Here is a 21,958-nt window from a genome sequence, read left to right as displayed (position 1 = left end):
CTGAATCACAATTAAAACAAATGTTATTCACTTTTTATACTGAAAAAGAAAAAAGAAAAAGAAAAACAGGGACAACCCTTAAAGATTTAAGTATGCCAGTTTTGTTTGTAATTAGTGAATCTTCAAGTTAATCAGAACAAATAAAATCCGACCAGGTCAAAAAGCTTCAGATCTAAAATCATTTCACAATTCTTCACAAGTTTTACCCTTTTTCCTGCAACAGCAGCTACCTTATATCATTGGTAAAGTGAAATCAGTCAGTGAATCAGTCAGTGGAGGACTGATAAAGCAGGTCATAGTGAGATAATAATAGGCTTACTTTGGAAACTTCCCCAAAACACTTCGTCATGGCACAGCAGGAAGCTTGCACTTTGGAACATAAATGCAAAAAAAATAAAAAGAAAAAAAAACAGTTGGACATTGTACAATATGACATCATCTTTTGACACATCTTAAATAGGTTCACTTGTGAGTTCTAACAAAAAAATAAAAATAAAAAAAAGATTATCTGATGTAGAAATAAATAGAAAGCAAAAAATACATTGAGAAGACACTTGTTGCTCAATGCTGCGCGCAGGTTATTTCAAATCTTTTGGACAGACGGACCGAATGAATGAATGAATGTACAATGATACAACCACAATGCACAACATTGAAAACTGAGCTGTCCTATTAAGTCCAGTAATTCAGTACAGATGAGGGTGCTATTGTTATTAAACGCTGTATCTTGTAATCCTGAACTCCTTGCTTTCTGACATCATGGAGTATGTCATGGAGCTATCGGTCATTGAGTTGAAAAGCCAATAGGAATATAAAAGTTGAATTCACAGCGACAGAACTTAAGTCCATGGTCAACCGGGGTCAACCTCTCACCTCCACACACTCCAAAACTCACGGAGACCCCGCTCCTTTTGTCTTTAGGCAAGAGACTGGAATGCAGAAATGGGGGAGAACACACACGAGAAGGAAGGAAGGAGACGGGGTAATTTTGAATTGTGAGTGTGCGTGTGCATGTGCGTGTGTGTGTGTGTGTGTGTGTGTGTGTGTGTGTGTGTGTGTGTGTGTGTGTGTGTGTGTGTGTGTGTGTAAGAGCATCCAAGGAGAACTAAAATAAAGTCATTTCTAAACAGAAAAAAAGAAAAGAAAATGCAGAGGAGTATCTGCTGAACAGAAAGCAGGTGGAGGAAAAAAAAAGGCCAAAAAGAAAGAGTAGAAAATGGTGATAAAGTAAGACAAAAAAATAATAAAATTAAATAAAAAAAAAAAAAGCCAGGCTTCCGAAGCCAGAGAGCAAAGCAAAGACGTAGGTGGACAGAGCCATCCAAAAAGGCATGCATGAAGAAGAACACACATCTATACTGTTTTTGGCTTGCCGTCCGTCACTCCGCTCACGGCGTGCAGAGCAGCGCCGCCGCCGCCGCCGCTGCTGCAGACACAGTGAGGGTCGGGACTGACTGGCTGCGTGGTCAGGCCAGAGGCAGACTGGACCAGGCGTCAACTAGACAAGAGATTTCATGACAAGAGGCCGATGTCCTCGGCCTGGGTCTCAGACAGGGACATAGGGGAGAAAAAAATAAAAAATAAAAAAAAGAAGAGGCGCGAACATGGTAAATGCTTCAGTGCCGCGATGGCCCGTTGCTCTGGGTTACGGAGTCAGAGATAGAATGGAAGGCGGAGCGCATCAGGTTGAAGGATTTGTCGGAGAGGGATGAAATATCCTCCGACGTCATCCCCTTTGTGTCGATCTTTGGAAGGATCTTCAATCGGATGGTCCCTACCAAGGCAAAAAATAAATAAAACTTCACTGTCAGAAGTCTCATGGGACATCAAGTAGCCATCTGCACAGAGATACAGAGGACTGCCTGCAACTGACACACACACACACACAAAAAACAAACGAGGACAATCAAGCTGAGTTACCCGAGTTGAACTGCTTTTCTTTCCTTAGGTAGAAGTTGCTGTATGAGGAGAAAACGATGGGTATGATGGGGACCTGAAAAAGAAGAGAGGAAAGAGGAAAAGATGAAACAGACTATACTCCCGATACATCAACATCATGTCCTCATTTACATGTTAAAGCGATAGTGCGTACTTTCTGTCTCCCCCATGAGGAATTCTGAGTAATGGCAACAACACTGTCGGCGCGGCCACATGATACAAGCCTTCTGTGAATCGTGCACGCGCCCCCACCCCTCCTCCACGCAGTTGCTAGTATGCAAGGAGGACATGGAGGATTAAAAGAAACATGGACTCTTCAGAAGAGGTAATTATTTTCACTCGAGTTTCTTTGCAGGAAAGTCATCGGATGACACAATCTTCTGAACACAGCCATACTGAGAAATCCAGAGTTGTATTCAACTACAGGTGCTCTTTGGTTATTACGGTTGCACTGTGTTTTATATCTCATGCGAAGGGCTCATTGCATCCAAAATTAAATAAAAATGCATGTTTCCTTCAAAAATAATCCAAGGCACTCCGTAGGTCTTGTACAAAACTTAAAATGCCTTCATTCATTGTCTGTAAAGAAAATGACCCCGATGAAGACGTGGGTCGAAATGTGTTGGTCATTTTAAGTTTTGCACAAGACCTACGGAATGCCTCGGCTTACTTTTGAAGGAGACCTGCATTTTTACAAATTTTGGAATTCAGATCAGTTTCTACTCAGCACTGAGCCCTTTGAATCTTTACTTTGGAACCTTTTCCTTTCTCTTAAGCCAAGGCCAAAAAAATGAGAAACAAACAGACAGAAATACTTGACTGAACCAACATCACATTCCCTCTCTCTCGCTCTCTCTCTCACTCACACACACTATCAGCACGACACTAGCAATCTCCATCTCCTCCACTAATAGAGGCCGAGTTGCATCTATCGAGGCCCCGAGTGGCCCCTTCAACGGGACCGGCTGAGCCAAACGTGGCTCCCCCTGGGGGCTGTCCTGCTTCCACTCAATCTGGCCGGCTGGGTACAAATGGAAAAAAAAGGTTACGCTATAACTCAGCAGAAGCAAACACATAAAGGTAGAAATAGTCCATGTCCACACGCAAAAAGTCTCAAGTGTGAAGCAAAACCAACAGGGGAAAACCAAAAACACACATTGTATTCTCCAGAACCCAAATGAAGTTATTCCACCACCTCGCGCCAACACGCACAACAATTCTAAATCAAGCAACACGCAAACACTATTTGTATAACCTAAGTATGAAAGAGCAGACTCTGAGCTGTAGAGACAAAAAAAAAAAAAAAAAAATACAATAGAAAATGGGTTTGCTAATAAGGAGCAGCAGGGCTTTATTTGTGTAGCCTCTCAGCCTCCGTGCATATCTGAACCAAACTGATATTAATCTTTAGCAGCCAGTAACACAAAAAAGGGCTTAGAAACACACACCACAACATGTGTGCCTGAAGCTGAACCAGGTTGCATTCGACAATGCTTTTTTAATTCATCCCACCTGTCGGACCCCCGAGTGTGTGCTATGAAACATCAACTCAAGAACAGAGACCTCCCACCTATATGCATGAAGAGATAGAGCTCAGAAATCGCACACAGCTGAGCTGCCAATTACTGTGGAGTCGTTCTGCGAGAGTTACATCATGCACGACCAAGGACAATTTCAGACGAGACCGAATCAGGAATGTCACAACGAAAGTGCTCAGCCACACCAAACTATTGGGACCGTTTCAAAGCGTTCCTTGCTCCGTTTGTATATTGGATATGGTTAAATCATAATGTTGTCTTGTGCCATATAAGGTTTCTAGCACCCCCATGTGTCTACAATCAGGACATTGCTTACCCCACTCACTTTTAGGAGACAAACGTTGGCAGAAGTCTCCTGTAAGACAGCCAGCATCATCACAGCTCTTTTGGCCAGCATAGTTAAGTGAAAGAACAGGACGAGAGTGTACATTACAGTACATGAAATGTTGACTCAATTTACTGTGTGTGTGTGTGTGTGTGTGTGTGTGTGTGTGTGGAAAGATAGACATAGAGGATAGGGCTGTCAAAATTAACACAATAATAAAGAGTTTTCATATTCCTTTAAACCCAACTAAAACGGTTGTGTGATTTAAAAGTGATTTGCATGTACTGTCGATGGGAATTGAGTTACCACAGGAGTAGGTCAAGCCTTTAATACCACTTGAGCATTACAAATGAGAAAACTATCCCTTTTAAAGTCCATTTAGAACATATACAATTTTTTTTGGATTAAATCGCGAGTTAACTACAGACAATCATGCCATCACTCGTCATTAAATATTTTAAAGCTGAAATATAATATAGCATTTTCAGGTTCGTACTTGTATTTTGGGTTTGTGCTAGAACATGCTTTAAAGGTTCAAAAAATACTTTAGTTTTCTCATGCTGCCCATGGCTGCTGCACATGTATTCACCCTCTGTATGAGACGCTTTGTTGGAGTGCCTGTCTCTTCAAGCCCCCCCTCTCGAAAAAGCCCAGTCTGCTCTGATTGGTCAGCAGTCCGCATCGCACTCCTGTTGTCGCCGTATCTGGCTTCAACAGAGAATACTGCAGGACTTTGGTTTCTAAACCTCTATTGGTGCTTTTCAAGTTACAAATATGACACAGGACACGTTTCAGCAGCAGCGGGACCCGAATTTGGGGGAAAATTAAAAACATTGGCAGCCAAGATTACAGATTTAACAGATAGCAGATAAAGGCTTCTGAACCAAATATTACATAACCAAACATGTTTCAACGGTGATGTGACCCAAAATTAGGGGTGTTAAAATGAATCAATACATCGCGATGCAGACCTGGACGATTCTGCATCGATGCAGTGACAGACCATAAATCGATCATTGCTTATTGATGTTGCTTGTTGATTTTCCGGTCGCTGGAGAGTTCATATACAGTACAGGCCAAAAGTTTGGACACACCTTCTCATTCAATGCGTTTCCTTTTTATTTTCATGACTATTTACATTGTAGATTCTCACTGAAGGCATCAAAACTATGAATGAACACATATGGAATTATGTACTTAATAACAAGTGTAATAATGAAAACATGTCTTATATTTTAGATTCTTCAAAGTAGCCACCCTTTGCTTTTTTATTAATAAAGGGAAAAACTTCCACTAATTAACCCTGACAAAGCACACCTGTGAAGTGAAAACCATTTCAGGTGACTACCTCATGAAGCTCATTGAGAGAACACCAAGGGTTTGCAGTGTTATCAAAAAAAGCAAAGGGTGGCTACTTTGAGGAATCTAAAATATAAGACATGTTTTCAGTTATTTCACACTTTTTTGTTAAGTACATAATTCCATATGTGTTCATTCATAGTTTTGATGCCTTCAGTGAGAATCTACAATGTAAATAGTCATGAAAATAAAGAAACCCATTGAATGAGAAGGTGTGTCCAAACCTTTGGCCTGTACTGTATATCTGACTGCTTGAATTTCTTCATGAAGACCATGTGTGGCAATATATAATATTATTAAGAAGGTGACGCATCGTGATATCAAATCGATTCGAAACGTTGACAGGATAATCGTAATCGAATCGTGACGCCAGTGAAGATTCACACCCCTACCCAAAATTGGGGAGAAATTACAACATTGGGAGCCAAGATTACATCTTTCACTGCCATTAGCATGTTGGCAAGTGACAATGTTAACACATAGCTTAAAAAATAAATAAAAAATAACACTCCAGTCCTGCCTACCTGGAGCAGATGACCAATCATAGAATTCTCTATGATATGAGAGTAGAAATAAACCCAGAAAAAAACCAGAGCGTTCAGAACAGTGGGAAATGTGAATGTTTAAGCTCACTGGGATTTCTCTGAAACGCTCATACCTCATTATGTGAAGCTCTGGCCACGTTTAACATGAAAAATCTGACATTAGAACATTATCGATAGGACAGAAAATACGGAAAAGCATAATAGTTCACCTTGAAATCGATTGACAGCCCTAATATAGGATATAGACATGATAGCTGGCACTTGCTCTACTCAGTACAAAGACAACCCAAAATAAAGTGAATTTCCAATGGAGATAAGAGGAAGACTACTCACTTGTGCCTGCACCGCCAGGTGGAAAGCCCCTTTTTTGAAGGGCAGCAGGCCACCTCTCTGGTTTCGCGTTCCCTCTGGGAACACCCACAGACGGATCTGTGGTTGTCAAAAGGCCAAGGGTGGGAAAGAAAATTAATAATCATCCCATGTCATCTCTCAATGTGTCAAAAACCAGAAGCTTGTGACACATTAAGTGCAGAAAGAAAAACAGAGTAAAATGAATGGCATAAAAGCACAACATACTAGTTCTTCAGGGATGTCAGCACTCAAAACCATTTCGATCACCACTATCTCCTTCTATACATTATTGATAAAAGTGCATCGCGTGTTGACAAGAGTCACATTACCTGGTCGTCCAACATGGTTTTGGCAGCGTCAGCCATGACATTTTTGGCGTCGTTGGTCTTCTTGCGGTTGATAAAGACAATGCCACCCAGCCAGCAGACGAGACCTACTGTGCCGGCGTAGATCAACTCCTTCTTGGCAATCATGGTGCAGCGGTCCGGTAAGATCTCCATCAGGCCTGAGAAACAGAGGAAACATGTAATACAGCATTTCATTTTGAACAATGTGTCCTAAATTAGAACCACTAATGTCAAATACTCTTACAGCAAAAATGGGTTTCATTGGTCAGAGAGAATCGTCACTAATCACTGCGTCATCATTGCTAGCGACAGACGGGGGTGTCCTGAACAAACCCGTCATTTTTAAATAGTTTAGCCAGCGGTGATTTTATTGCTGCCTCCAGCTTCTTTTGAAATAAAATGTGTGCGCGCGCGTGCGTGCGTGCGTGGTCACGGCAGTTTCCTGTGGCGTCGCTATGATGACCAGCCATACTCGCCTCACGCATGAAGCGGTACTAAAATCTGCAATGGATAATGGAGGACGGGGCACCAAGGCCGAGTCGAGTAGTGCTGGTACTAGCAGTGGGTAAGCGCCATTAGTGGGTGTGTTTTAAAAAAATCAAATAAATAGTCAACACATAATAGGTTTCCTCTATGGCCAAAACCGGGATTTCATCAAGCGTAAAGTCAGCTGATGTCATCCATGTGATGTTGGAAAATAAATCTCACTTTATTGATTTTAGTCATCTCCAAGAAGAGCGCTTGCAACATTATATAGGCATGTTTGATTAACCTTTGTGCAAAGGTAGCTGAGGCAGAAGATAAGAGCAGTGGTGCCATGTCATGGCAACTTTATTTATATAGCACACTTCATACAATGTAAGCTCAATGTGCTTCACACAAAACAATTATGAACTAAATAAAATAAGACACGAGAGCTTATTTGAATAAATCTAGAAAAATTCTCTGCCCACCGACACACATACCCAAAGAGAAAGAGAGTGAGGGATAGAGGTAAAGAGACAGACAGACAGAGTTATTGAGGCAAGCTAGCCATAGGTCTGAGAGAACAGGTAGGTCTTCAGCTTGCTATTAAAAAAAAGACAACACAGTTGTGGTCATGGCTTTAAATTGACACTCGTCAACCCGCCAAATGCCGGTAAAAATTAGCTTTGGCTGGTATAACGCTGTAAAGTTACGAGCCAATTTGGCCGGTGATGAATGAAGCAAAGCGTCAGTTTAAAATCGGCAGGCTGCAGAAACGATCCAACAAGTCAGCGTTTACAGATTGGTCCGTTTTCCGGCAAGAAATTTGGGCGGTTTGGTGTGCGTTTGGCTTGGAAACGAACGGAACTGCGCGAAACAAACCAGAGGAGCTGAAATGATGTAGTAAAAAAATAAATAAATCACCAGCCATGTTGGCTGGTGATTAAACAAGTTCATTTAAAGCCCTGGTTGTAGTACATCTTATATCATCACGTAGTTTCTGCAAGAGAGTGGGTCCATAATTACCAGATTTATTACTGATCATGAGTACAGTTGGGAGACCAGTGTCTGATGATTTAAGAGTTCTGGAGGTTGTGTAAGCAGTGAGCAGGTCAGAGATGTATTAGAAGCTAGGCCATTAAAGGAGTTAATCAATTCTGTATTTTAGGGAAGCCATAGAAATGATGCAAGTACAGGAGTAATATGTTCATTTTGTTTTTTCCCCCCCAGGGAGTACTCTGGCTGCATCATTTTGAATCAGCTGAAGCCGACCCACAGTCTTTTGAGTAGACAAATTGAGTGAACCATATTTTTCAGTGTCTGTGTTAAACGCACACAATCAGTCAAGTGTGTGAAATAAAAAGGATGGAAAACAGCAGAGCAAGTAGACGAGTCTATGCTGAGGGGAGAAAAACAGAGCTGACAGAAGCAAATTGACACCTGAAAGAGTGCTGGAAACATGCTCGTCACATCAGCTCAAGGATGAGCAGCTATTAATGGCTGCGTGTAGCGGTTGGCATGGCAACTTGGACGCCAAATCAGACTCATGCTGAGTTTTCTCAGCACTAATTAGATGCCTAATTCTCCCCCTGCTGTCACCACCCTGGCCCTGAGCCTGCCCTCATCACTCACCGGCACTGAAAAACACCCTCTCCCAGGCACTGATGGAGAGAAACCATACCTCTGCTAAATAAGTGTCCTCAAGAAGAATGAGGCAATGATAAAAGACATGACCACACATGCCCATGCAAAAATCACAGGAGATCAGATTGAAACAAGAAACAAAAGCTTTCTACAACGTGCCCTTACTCAGTCTGCGGCAATTTGAAATGGTATGCCGTAAATTTAAACCAGCTTTTATCTCAGACTGGGTGATGTGAGGCCAGCAAAGCTGGTATAATCTTACATTTGTGCCCAGGTTTTAGCAGGACTATTGCATAACCTACACTGCAATTAGGGCTGTAGCGATACACTAATCTCACGATACGATACACGATATTCAGCTCACGATACGATTCGATATAATTCGATACATTTTAGATTTAAAAGGGGACAGAGTGATTTTGGTGACATCTTGTGAGTGTTCCATTTACTTGGATTTAATTAATTGAACTAAAAACATCAATTACACAATATATGTCTCTGACAGAGTCTACAGCAGGGATCATCAACTACATTTTTTTCAGAATTTTTCTAAGCACTCTGGCGGCCGGACTTTCAAATAAAGAAAATAAAATGAATTTATACCTAATACGCCTATTCTTGTTCGAAATTTTCACTTTCTTCCTGAATTAATGCTACATTTTTTTTTTTAACATGCATTGTGTGAGCAAACTCCTAAAAAACATGGACACTCCATAATGATAACTGGCTCTTTAACTAGAAAAAGATCTCAGACTAGGAGGCTGTTCACTGAGGAGTGATTGTTAAAGTCTGTGATTATGGAAAAATTATTGTAGTATGCAGCTACCTGATTGGTGGAAAATGTCAGGTAAACATGTCACTGTCAAAGAGGCTGAAGCGAAAAGTTGACCTGGAAAAGCCAAAAGCCCAGCTTTAATGATGAATGACTGATAAGCAGGCTATGCACTCGTCATGAATGCACCATTTGCAATGAAACGATGTTGCAAAATAATACAACCAGCATCATCATCATCATCATCATCATCACTCGAACATAACGATCGCGTCATTCATGTGCATATTAAGTAGCTCCAGATTGTCCGCTCTAGCGGAGAGTTTGGTTTGTTCAGCCAGCAGTGAGGTTTACAAGAATTTGTCAAAATTTCCAGATTCCCGGCAACCTAAGATAAACAGTTAGACTACAAACCGACAGCTTTTGTTTTAGCTCGTTTGTAAAAATTCACTATTTGCAGAGTAGAGCTGCGTTTGCGTAAAACAGCACGGTGGACTGAGCAGATTGAAATATCGCTTTCTACAGGTTTATGCCAGTCTACACAGGTGAGTGCATTGATAAGTATTGACTTTCTACTCATGAAGGTTTAATTGTAGCCCATTTACAGAAAAGAGACCAGCGTCAGTTCATCTGCCCCAGCGGCCGTTGGTAATCCTCTCTGTATCGTTCCCAGTCAGGTGCTGCGCGTTTTAACCTTTAACGCACACACATCTCGGCTCAGCCGTGTGTGTGGAGCTCGGGCATCGCTGTACAGAATCCCAGCATATGAATAGAGATGTAAATACAGGGGGCTGGGTTTTTGCTCTAAATGCTTGAAATGATAAATAACAGAACGCATTTTTTCCTCTTAAAATTTTGTGAATTCATGATTATTCTGCGGGCCAGACTAAAAGCTTTGGCGGCGGGCCAAAAATCAATACTTTCTTGGGGGAAAAAATATCGATTTATATCGCAGAATCGATAAAATTGCTCAGCCTTAACTGCAATCTGGAGATGATGATGATGAGGTCTTCAGTAGTCCTGATTGTTACTCCTGAGTCTGTTCTTGAACAGTTTGGTGGTCGATCCAAACCAGACGGTGATTATGTGATTAGCGGCCAATGTAAACAGAATCCGGCCAGGTCGCATTCCTGCTCCACCGCGGCTGTCAGAGACAATCCTGCCCTCTGTAATCTCAAACTGTGTTTTAATGCAGCCAAATTCACAAGTCCTCATTTACATATTTTCCTTTTTCTTTTGTCAGACAACGGAACAAGTATGAAATTGAATTGCCCGCTCATAAATACGGTGTTGACCAGCAGTCATGACCAAGCTGCTGAGTTGCAGATAAAATCATTATGTTATGATCATGATATCATCAGATAAGATTTTCGACGCCGTTTTTTCAGTTTGTTTTTGCCTTTTCCAACTATTTAAAATTGTAAAACTTTTCTTCTTTACATTTTCAGCGCTTATTTCTACGTCCCATATTTTCTGATATAAAACAAAAATTGAAAACGGGTCAATCTGACCCTAAGTCAACACAAGGGTTAAAAAGTGTGATGACAGAAATGTTGAGGCAACATAAGGTTTTCATATTAATTAATTACAGCCCAAAAACCTCAGCTACCACGACAAAAAAAAACGACAGAACTGAGGCTGCTGAATAACAGACGCTCGGCTTCTGAAACGTTTCCTTGTCGGCTGTGTGGCAGCTGACACTTCCACACTACTAAGCCGACTAAGCCGGAGTGCACCCGGGACTCGACACATCCAGATGCTGTGTACATTTATGTGCAGAGAACAAACAGAAGGTTGAACTGCCTCAAGGCACGGTTTTCTGTGTCACTTTGTCAGTGAGCTCATCCAGGTCAGCAGTCGGCGCGCTCAAAGCAGGCACGTCATCAGGGTCCACCAAGTCTACATGCAAATCTTCGTGCAGATCGGATTAAAATATTGATTCTCATACATAAAAAAGGTAGTACAGCACCCACCCAAAACATCCAGGGAGCTCTGGTGGTTGGAGATGATGACGTAGGGTCCCTCGGTCTGCAGATGCTCCCAACCGCTCACATCAAATCGAAGGCCCAGGAAATACTTCACATGACGAACCAAGCCGCGGATAATCCTGGGGAGAAAAAGGTTAATTAAAGGGCTGAATAAGTATAGGTTACTGTTCACAGTCCTGTGAGTGCAGCAGGCTACATGTTATTAACCAGAAGCCTAGTATGTCAAAAGGTTGCAGGTAACAGTGGAATGTATAAAGCCTGTTAAATACTAGGGTATTACAGTACACTGTAAGAATGCCAGCTCAAACTTTGAAAATTTGACCTAAATTAAAAAAATAAAAATAAAATACACACAATCAAAGTTATGACGTCTCAATGTAATTCCATGCTGCCAATCTGGGGATTGATCAGATATGATCAATACCTTCTAATACTATAGGTCTGAAACTACACTCTTAAACGTGGGGTGACAGTCCACAGTAGTTCAGTGGCAAGGCAGGATTTGGTTTTGTTGAGTCGACTCCACTTTCAGTTAATTGCATAGGTTATGCTTTTTTAAATATTTGGTATAATAAGCTGCTCACTATCCAATGTTAACACTTTAAATTTTCCAAAAACCTAAAATAAAGAAATGATAACACTATGGTATATACATCAAGGTTTAAACTAATGATCATTTTCATTATCGATTAATCTGCAATTATTTTCTCAATTAATTGATCAATTGTTTTGTCCAAAAAAAAATAAAAAATAAAAAAGTCAAGATGATGCCTTCAATTGTCTTTTTGTATTCAACCAATAGCTTACACTTCAAAGATATTTGGATTTCTATCATATATTCCAAAGAAAAGCTCAGTGAATATTTGACATTTTTGGTTGAAAGAAAAAGATTCATTGTTGAAGCTCTAACGGACTTACTTTTACAATGGAACATCCATATATAGCTGCATTTGTTTATTTTTATTGGCCAATAGAGAGGGTAAAGCCTCCACTTTTATTTCCAGCTTATCAAGTTGTTATTGCTGATGATGTGTCAAGTATTAATCTTTGGGTTACATGGGTGTTTATGATGCGACTTTGGCACAATGAGGGACACTCTCAGATTACAGTCCTTTGATTTAATGTCAATATCAAGTTACTCAATGAAGCTGCAAGAACCGTGTTCAGGTGAAATATTCCTAAACCTGATTACCATTAATAAAAAAAATTCTCACCAGTGTATATAGCCTAAGGTTTATACGCTTCAGGTCATGGTATATCTCTAGGAACTTATAAAACTCGACCTTTGTAGAGACAAACAAGATAACAGTTCAGAACTCTGTTGCGATTATAAACTAACAGGCTCAAGGGTGAGACGCGTGTCACAATCTGGTCAGACAAGTTTGACATACTTTTACTTCCATCAAATGAGATCCTGTCTCACCAAGTTCTGATATCTACAGTATGGCATTTTCCCTTTTGCCCCTAGAACACTTTCAAAAGCCAGCCTTGTCCTCAATCAATACTCTCTCACCTCAAAACACACACACTGCCAATACGGCAGTACGGCTGCCAATTTCCAATTGATCTGAACTCTGGTGCTGATGTTCAAGGCTGAAAAGAGAGCCTTGGCATTTTATATCCAGGCCAACTCCACATTACAAGCAGCTACTTAAGGATCCATTTCTTAGCCTTTATTTGATCCTCATTCAATCGTGACTAACCTGTTTTCCCTCTTGGAGCCAAAGGCAGCAGTATGGTAGTAACAACGTTTTACAAAACTGCTGTTAAACTACTGTCCCACACAGTGCTATATCTGAATATACTCACAAATTGGCAAGGGGTGACGAGAAACATGGTGGACTCAAACTAGCTCTGTTGTCCGTGCTAGCCTCAGCAACAAATGTTTGCAATTTGAAAATGTGAAGATTGGCCGGACACAATGTTGAAGTTAATAAGAACTCAAGCGATAATCCAGAAAGCTGAGTGGAGAGCACAAAGGCTTAACTGTCCACTTGACATAAATGATTTAAGCACCCATACCTCATGAAACGTCGCCTTATATTCTCCTTAAGCAGAAGTGAAATACAGATTCCACGACTGCGACTTCCTTATTAAGACGCATTATGTGAGAGTAGGGATGCTCGAAAGGCACAGTTCAGATGTGGGATCTCTTTAATATGAGAAAGCTCAACAAAAACAAAACTGAAAAAGAAAGAAAAAAAAAAAAAAAAAAAAAAAAAAAAAACGACATCTTGTTCAATGTCATACCCCTCTTTCTACCCATGTTTTCTGTGTGTGTCTCTCTCTCTAAACACTGTCAAATAAGGCAAAAAGCCAAAAGATGCAAATAAACTGAGCAAGTTTAGAAGTGATAAAATAATAAATACTGAAAACAAAACCTATATAAATAAAAACACAACTTAAATCATAGAAATACCATATCATTATACCATGATCAAACAGCCACAACTCACCGTTCAAATCTGTACCTGCTTTTTAGAAGCAAGAATTTCCTCTTGCAAAATTGGAACTGCAAACTTTGGATAACAAGCTAGCTATTTTTTTTCTGCGCAACACAACAAAACTCGCTTCTGTCACACCACCAAGTTACGGTAAATGACCTTCCCTCTTACCCTACAGTCACATTAGCTACAAGAGAGAGAAAAAGCGAAAGGCTGCCATTCATTTTCAATGGGAGTGACCGTTTGCCAGCGACAAGCGACAAGCAAGGCGGAGCCAAAACAGACAAGAAGTCTGTTTTAAGGTGTAGACACATTTAGCCGACCGTTGACAGAAAACCCCGTCGATATGATCAGCCGCGTCCCCAAGGTCCAAAAAACTGCCACAGAACAGACCAAAAAGACGAGAGGAGACGAGACGTAATACATCTCTATAACAGCAGGCGGCGCTAATCTGTAATGTTGCCCAAGAAATGAAAACCGGCAGCTGATTGGACGAACGTGTCACATGGGTTTGTTTTCACCGGAAATTCAAAGCCAGACTGTCATGGCTGCCGTTCAGAATACGATCTCCTATTGTACTGAAATAGTTCACTGAAACATGTTTCTGAAAACATTTTAAGCGAGAAATAGGCCGTGCAGTTCATGAATCTGTCTTTATTTCAGCTCAACAAAGGTCAGTTTAAAAGATTTTCCTCCGATTTTGAGAGACTCTAGTCACCTCATCCCGCTCGTCATTTCCAGGTGAGTCCCAACTGCCCTGCCGCCGACCGAACATGTCAGGTCGGCCAAAATGAACGCCAACAGCCCCCCAGACTGACGACGGCACGGGACACCCCGAACAGATTTGAGTCACTGACCTCGCCAGACTGTCCCACGGCTGATAATCGGCCTGGTGTGTCAGTGCCCTTATGCAAATGCTGTGCGATGCGACAAAGCGACTGCCAACCGGAGTGCGGCAGCGCGACGTATGTACTGTACGATGGTTGCTCGAGTCGAAGAAAATCATTCAAGATGGTGGAAACACTTTAGGACATCGTATTTCTGTATATGAAGTATGGCATTTTATCTCATATATTTTGTTACGTCTATCGAGAAATAAATACTTTTAAAAGACAAAAACATCGTTCTTGTGGCTTGACAATACCTCTTTTAAGAGGTGCTTGAAGGTAGCACCAGAGAATTTCTGTTTATTGTTGCCAAGCAACTAGGAGTAGGCTAGGCACGCCCAGGAGCGCCCACAAGTGAGTGAGTGTCGCTGTCTTCTGTAGCGAATGTGACTGTAGGGTTAGATAAAACAGCAGCGTCATTTTCAATTCTCTGCCTCACCTTCTTCAAACAAATGAATCATATCCCCTCTCAAACTTCTCCCTCCTTTTATTGTCTGAATATGCACCCATTAAAAAAAAAAAAAAAAGCAGATTGAAGACAGTACTGCATTTGAGCCCAAGGACTACATCCCATCCAAATTCCCATAATTTCCATTAATTCCCATGAAAGTTTCCAAATTGGAATGTTTCCAAAATTCCCCAGCTAAACTTTCCATGGAGAATTTCCACCCCTTTGCAACACTAAACGTGTCTGAATCAGCATTGCCCATTATAATACAGTAAAGACAGGAGGGAAAAGCTGAACCAGTGAGAATGCTTTACAAAAATAGAAGTTTACAGACACTTAAACCTGGGTTTGAATTAGCCTGTAGTAAGTAGTTTGGGATTTTGTTTGTGTTTTTTGTCAATGCCCAATCGAGCACATAGCTGAAAATGTGTTGACCTCCACATCTTAGCTAGGATGTTTTCATAACTGATAAGAATGATAATAAAAATAAAAAATAAAAATAAAATAAAAAGTCTGACCTTGTGCACACCATAGTTAGAAGCCCGAGGATGTAATTTTTTAGTAGTGGCATATTAAATAGCCACTCCTCTTTAAATGATTTTCTTATTAGCTTTTGTATGATATACAGTACATTAATGTTTTAGGATTACTCTACCAACTCTTGCCAAGCTTGGGTTTTTTCACTATTTGTAAAAATAGGCTGGGTAATGATGAACCAGCATAGAAAAGTGTCACTTCTATTTGTGGTAATCAAATCAAAGTGATTTTATTTACGATCCTTGTTCAAAAAAGGTCAAACTCACGATCTCAATGGAAGACACGAGAAAGCTCATGAATCTATTACTTGCGCTCATTACCTTGTACCTCTACCTAATGCAATCATCTGTTGACGCCAAGCTTGCCTTGCATAAAAATTATAGGCTACGTTTAATTGGTGTACTATAGTAAAATAGCTAACCTTTCAACCAGAATACAGTCTTAAAAAGGTTATCTTTCAACACAGCAGTACTGCAATAGCACACTCAGTCTAGAGCAAAAGCCATTGGTTATGCAATGACTCAGCCAGTGTTGCAGCAATTGTTCAAGGGGAATAAAATGGCCTCAGTTGGAGTCTCTTCATGGCCCATCCTTTAAGCTTTTCCTCTGGTTCATTTCCTACAGAGCATAATGACATTTTGAGTGATGTGTTATCTGCATAGGTTCAATGCAACCTGACTGCTCATGGATTCAAATTCCGATTAGCCTGATTGGTTATCCCTAAACACATACCAACAAAGATATCAGCGCCAAAGCTAATTCAGGGGGTAAGAGGTCAGAGATTTGTTCACAACAGGGACATGGTCATATGATCCCATTGACATAGCAGATGATTCATTCAATCAAAAAGCCAGGGAGTGATCAAATTACTGCAGACCGCAAAACTGGTAGTCTCCCACGGATGTGAAAAGCCATTACACCGTATGAAACCTGAGCTCAAGCAATTGTGACTAAGAAAACTAAACCTCTGTTCTTTATCGGTTGACATAAGACAGGGCTCCAGACTGCGACCGCATTTTGCAACCAAAATTTGAGACTGTGCGACTAAATTTTACATCCAGCCGCACGTGTGCGACCAGTAAATTTGCCCCCTTTTTATTCTTTAATTTTTTTTTTACACGTTAAACGCATAGACGGTAAAATTAAACATGGAAGGCCAATGAGTGTGAGAAGGATAGGGAATGGCCACTGTAAGTGGCTAATGTGTGGAGGGGGAGGATCCTAGAGATAATCGAGTGCACGTAAATGTCTGTGGGAAGGAGACCGATATCCCAACCTGCTACGTGCGTCTGAACAATAAGCAAGCAAACTATTGACTCGTTCTTCCGACCTGTGGCTAGTGTGCTAGTGCCAGAGTCTACAGTGTCACAGTCGGATGATGATTCAGAGGTTTGTGTGGCGAAAGAGGCCTGAACCCACCATTTTCGGGAAGACTTGGGAAGGTTGAGGTACTGTAAGGAAGCCAACTCCATGCGAATGTTGCAGTCGCTACCCTAGAACTGCGGGGAACATGAAGTTTGCCGACAGTGCAGGCACTTTGCAGTTTAAACACAATACACTAGTTAAACACAATCTTAGCCTCAAGCATAGAGTATGCTATGCCGTGACAGGTTAATAAATGAAAAAGCAACGCTACTGCCGGTTGCTTTTAGAAGGCAAGAGGTTGTAAATCAGAGCGCAGATGAGGCAGAGATGATGTTGAAATTTAACACGGCTAGGGTTGGGTACCGAGACCCGGTGCTAATACGGCACTGGTGCCTTAACGACCGCTATCTGACGGACCGAATAGCAACACGGATTTCGGTGCCTCATTTCGGTGCCACTTAAATGCCTGCGCTTCTCTCCAATGCTACGAAACGGACGTTAGAGGCAACCGAAACATCGCCGCATGTGACGCTGGTTACCACTTCACTTGACAGCAGGTAACGTTAGCCTACCGTTAGCTAGCAGCTGGATTAAACACGGTTAAAATGCTGACAGCTAAACGGTGTAAAAGTTTGTCTGTATTTCACTGGAGAGGATTCCAACACGTTCAACAGTCTCCTGCTGCAGTTGTCTGAAAAACACAAACGTTGCGTTCACTTGAAACTCGCCTCGCCAGCCTCGTGCTGCATTCAAAGTTATTGTAAAATACCCTTTTCCCATCCAGTGGTTGTTTTTGTCGTTTAACAGGAATTTACTGGTGAAATAAGTTATTGTTATTACATTTTTAATAAATCATTTAATTTTGACCCTGTGGCCTTAGCAATAAACAAGCTGTTCTTTAATGTCGCCGACTGTCATTTTGTGCTCCTTTTAAAAATAAAAAAAAATAAAAGATAGCTCAGTTGGTAGAGTGGTGGCCCATGTATAGAGGTTTACTCCTCGACGCAGCAGCCCGGGTTTGACTCCGACCTGCGGCCCTTTGCTGCATGTCATTCCCCCTCTCACGTCTTCAGGTGTCCTGTCAATTAAAGGCCTAAAATGCCCCCAAAAAACTAATAAAAATAAATAAAGGTTCAAGCAGGCACCGTTTTAAAAGTATCGTTTTAGCAACGGTATCGGAAAAACTCCAAACGATACTCAACCCTAAACACGACCTACTAGTTGCTAAGGAGGAACTACCCTTCACCAAATTCAAAAGCCAGCTCGAACTTCAAAAGGAAGTATGGCTTAAAACTTAACGAAACATACAACTTTTTTCATGCTGAATGTATGGTATATATTTTTTTATATATTTTTACTGTCATGACGGCGATGGTGTGGTCGGTTTACCTTCTATGTTGCATCTTCAAAAGAGTACAATAAAATGTGACACTGAATTTGAAACAGCACATTGTAATTTCTGCATCTATTATCAAAGTGTTTATTAGTACAGTGGAAATTAGTAGAAATGTGAATATTTGGTTTGCATGTTGATTTACGGTATGTGTGCCCCTAAATTTTCTGGTTGCACTGCTAAAATTCTCAGTTGGGGACCACTGTGCTCCTAGTGAAAAAAAGTTAGTCTGGAGCCCTGTAAGATCCTACCTGATGATTAATGTTAGTCTGACATCATCATACTCAGATTCTAGTCAGAATATGAGTCCGATACTGCTCCATTGGGCTGTGATATGGGGCGTGTTTCAACTGAACCAGTAAAGAAAATGCCTCTGCACTCAAATGGATAGATCTACAACCAATCAGAGCAACGGAGACAGATGTCACAGAAGCTGCAAGTCAAAGGTAGGCTTCGACAGAGCAAAGGCAGGTTCTCTGTTCCTCTTTTAAAATGAATGCGCCGTCGATCTATAACAGACGCGTAGGCGGTATCTACACATCTCAATTCTCCAGCGGCAGCGGAATTTGTAAACAATTCAAGTGCTCTTTGGTGACGTGTCTCGATTACGTTACTGGTGATCAGCTGTGCCTCATCGTATAAAGCCCGCCCTGACAATTTGATTGGTCCGAACAGCTCTGGTTCGAGCATAGTTGCTTCACAACGGATCGAGTCCAGACTGAACTTCCCGACTTCAAATGTTGTGGGCGGGGCTAAATTTGTCTGGCATCCAGGCTAGATTAACGTGGGAGCCGTGGCCAAAAGTAGACAGACATTCACATACTGTAAGTGACAGGTCAAACGGTGTCTGTAGAATGCACAGACACAAACAATACATTGAAAAACAACAAGAGTGTTTCAGGAAATGCAAGCACAACATGAACAGTGACTTGAGTTCCATGGATGCTGTTTACTGACTGTACATGCAGAGGCCTGTTCTGGCCCACCAAAGTTTACTGTGTTGCATTCAAGTCTTCAGAGGCAGCTGTGAAGCAAGTAGTCAACCCCAGAATGCAGGCCTTTGTTTACCCGTCTGACAGCAAAAATCCCTGTGACAGACTACTCTGTCCTTGATGACAGCGCTTTTTCTGCCAGAGCTGGCTAGTGTCTAAAATGTGCATCCAACAAACTCTATTCACTCCCTGTGCAAGGTCTGACCCTGATTCAGTTGTTTTGTCACAGTCAACAGGTCTAGATGACCTTTGACCTGACAGAATGGCTCACTGGTGCAACATGACACCACCGCCACAGCTAACATGACCGCAAAACAGTTATACTTAGAGCAGTGAGGCAGTAAGGTCTGCTGTCATAACTGACAGGGCTGCTGTCAGAAGATCAAGGCCAAGTGAGGTTGCATTGTGGATGGGCCTCATAACTATGCAGTAACCAAACTCTGATCAGGGGGAAACTTGCCATCTGGCAACGGTCTCTTCAGTGTAATTACTCGAATGCAGTCACTTGTGTCCAGCAATCTATCCTCACCATCTAGCAGGTTTAACCACAACGACAAAAATGAAGGCGTATTACATTTCAATCCTAACAGGTATCAGTTGACCTGATCGTGTGTGTGTGTGTGTGTGTGTGTGTGTGTCGGGTATAAAATAACATATCTCCTCCAGTGATAATGTTAAAGGTCCAATGTGTGAGAATTTCTCCCATCTAGCGTTGAGATCATATCGCAATCGACTCTCTCGCGCGACGCAGTTCAAAGTTCGTATTACAGCCACGGTAGCCTTCACGCTTTTGTCGCTTGCTCTTTTCAATATCCTTTTTATATTTTTCTGGGCAAAGATGGAGACTCCTGTTCCTGAAATTTGGATTACGAATACGTGTGGTCCTCCATGTTTCCTTCTTCAAACTTGCCTGGGCCGGGAAGCTACGATACCCATTAGCAGCACCTGTGAGTTTATCATGTGACAGCGAAAACGCAAAAGGCGGAGCAGTATGTCCTGTATGTCCCTTACCGGCTAACGTATTTCAAGATGGCACATGAATACGGAGAGTCTACCCCAGTTCATGCAAACTGAAATGTAAAATTTCAAGCCAATAGGAATACTTGGAATTGATGGTGGTGGTAAATATTCATTGATAGGACAAGTTTGTGAACGGGCAACACAGATTTTGATAATGAACAACTAAACATGTTACACACTGGACCTTTAAGGGGTCACCCCTAAAGAGCCAATATCCTACAGTAGCGCAGAGATGGAAAAGTGGCTGATGGAATGGCACTAGGATTACGCTGTGTACTATAAACCAATCCCTAAGGAATATGCTGCCCCCTACATCCAATCAGCCCCTACGAGTAACGCCTTTGAGTTCAATACACTGCCACCACCACTAACGTTATAGTACTATAGCCTTTATGAATGGAATAAACACCTCATTCATACACTTTCAACAAAAAGTGAACATTAAAAAAGGTCCATAAATATAGGATTTATTGCAGGGCTATGGTGCTGTATTGCATATGTCTACTTTGAACGGGGCGGGCACACTGGCATCAGTTGCATTATTAACATTCTTGAACTGATTTAGCAAGCGTGATTTCCATCAAAAAGCTGCCATAAAAAAACAGCTCCGATACCATAACGTAACTAGCAAAACAATGAAAGCCTTGTGATCTTCAGTGGGCAGACTGACGTTAAAGTGCTCACCCCGTGTAACTTGGCTAAACTCAGGCATTTGCAGACATTCTTACAGAAGATGTCATTACCGTTATCTGAGGCTAGTACTGTTTCACCCATATCGAAACAAGCCCCAACATGCATCGCTAGCACTTAACATGGACGTACCGTTAAATATTGTTAGCATTCTTGTTTTCAGCTAGCGTTTACACGTTCCTTCTGCCAAGGTATCTAGGGGGCTAATGTTAGCATATGTATGATTAAAAATGCATCAAGTATTTTTTTTTCATTTTAAAATGCCAGACAAATTGGTATACTAGAAGCCCCCTGGCGTTACAGTGGCTTTATGTTAACATACCACTTCGCTACAATAAGACGGGTAACGTTGCTTTATCTTAATGTTTTATATATACACTACGGCTGCTGCTGCTAGCCAGCTAGGAAGCTAACGTCGGCTAGCTGTCAGACGGCGCTGCCAGCGACATTTATTATGCAAACAAACTCACCTCATGTTTTCAACGTCTCTGCCGCCGCTTTTCAGTATACACAGAGGAATCGCGAGCAGCGCCAACCCCATCATCCAGGCGACGTAAAAGCACTTTTTGAAATAAAAAACAAACGTGCTGCTGGTCCACAGCACGAGCGGAATCAGCAGCAACGCTATCATCCATAGCCCATCCATAGCGATCCGCCAGAGAAAGTGACTGCCAGCTAAAACACGCGGTTTCTGAATAAGGAAGCCTCGAAAACACTGGCCAGCCTACAGTGCAAGAAGGAAGGGAAGCACCGCGACCCTGACAACCATTACACAGTCAGAAGTAGACCTTTAAAGCACCCTGTCAATGGCAGTGCTTAAGCTCTGGCTGCCCCAAAATGAACATGTATCGCGTTGCTCATCTGTTGCTAAATGGCATCATGCATGGATGTATTATAAGGCATCATGAGG

The 21,958-nt window shown here is 41.6% G+C and overlaps 1 protein-coding gene across 3 annotated transcripts; it reads right to left on the bottom strand.

Moving 5' to 3' along the window:
• Positions 1-1,023: 1,023 nt before the first annotated feature.
• agpat2 (1-acylglycerol-3-phosphate O-acyltransferase 2 (lysophosphatidic acid acyltransferase, beta)) lies at positions 1,024-21,938 on the bottom strand. 3 transcript variants are annotated; one of them, XM_039780876.1, is made up of 7 exons: positions 21,519-21,938; positions 11,258-11,391; positions 6,386-6,561; positions 6,039-6,134; positions 3,802-3,859; positions 1,921-1,993; positions 1,024-1,774 (listed from the first exon to the last, which is right to left on the bottom strand). In XM_039780876.1, exons 1-7 carry the CDS (start codon positions 21,692-21,694, stop codon positions 1,654-1,656), a joined length of 834 nt encoding a protein of 277 aa, XP_039636810.1. In that variant the 5' UTR covers positions 21,695-21,938; the 3' UTR covers positions 1,024-1,653. The 3 variants fall into 3 exon arrangements, with proteins under 3 accessions (XP_039636810.1, XP_039636811.1, XP_039636812.1); XM_039780877.1 differs by lacking the exon at positions 3,802-3,859 and having other exon boundaries at positions 21,519-21,694; XM_039780878.1 differs by lacking the exons at positions 1,024-1,774; positions 1,921-1,993; positions 3,802-3,859 and adding an exon at positions 2,199-2,959.
• Positions 21,939-21,958: the final 20 nt, after the last annotated feature.

The sequence above is a fragment of the Perca fluviatilis genome, chromosome 17, assembly GCF_010015445.1.
Source record: "Perca fluviatilis chromosome 17, GENO_Pfluv_1.0, whole genome shotgun sequence".
In the NCBI taxonomy this organism is placed as follows: Eukaryota; Metazoa; Chordata; class Actinopteri; order Perciformes; family Percidae; genus Perca; species Perca fluviatilis.
Note: the sequence above shows the minus strand (reverse complement) of the source record. Positions and strands in the feature narration are given on the sequence as shown.

Bases quoted from the DNA above. Each gene is read 5' to 3' on its own strand.
- agpat2 (XM_039780876.1), bottom strand. From the start codon at position 21,694: ATGGATGGGCTATGGATGATAGCGTTGCTGCTGATTCCGCTCGTGCTG. The intron at 6,562-11,257 runs GTGGGTGCTGTA...TCTGTTTCTCAG, and splicing joins GAGCTCCCTGGATGTTTTGG to GCCTGATGGAGATCTTACCG. The intron at 1,994-3,801 runs GTGAGTGGGGTA...CTTCTTTTTCAG, and splicing joins CCAACGTTTGTCTCCTAAAA to GTCCCCATCATACCCATCGT.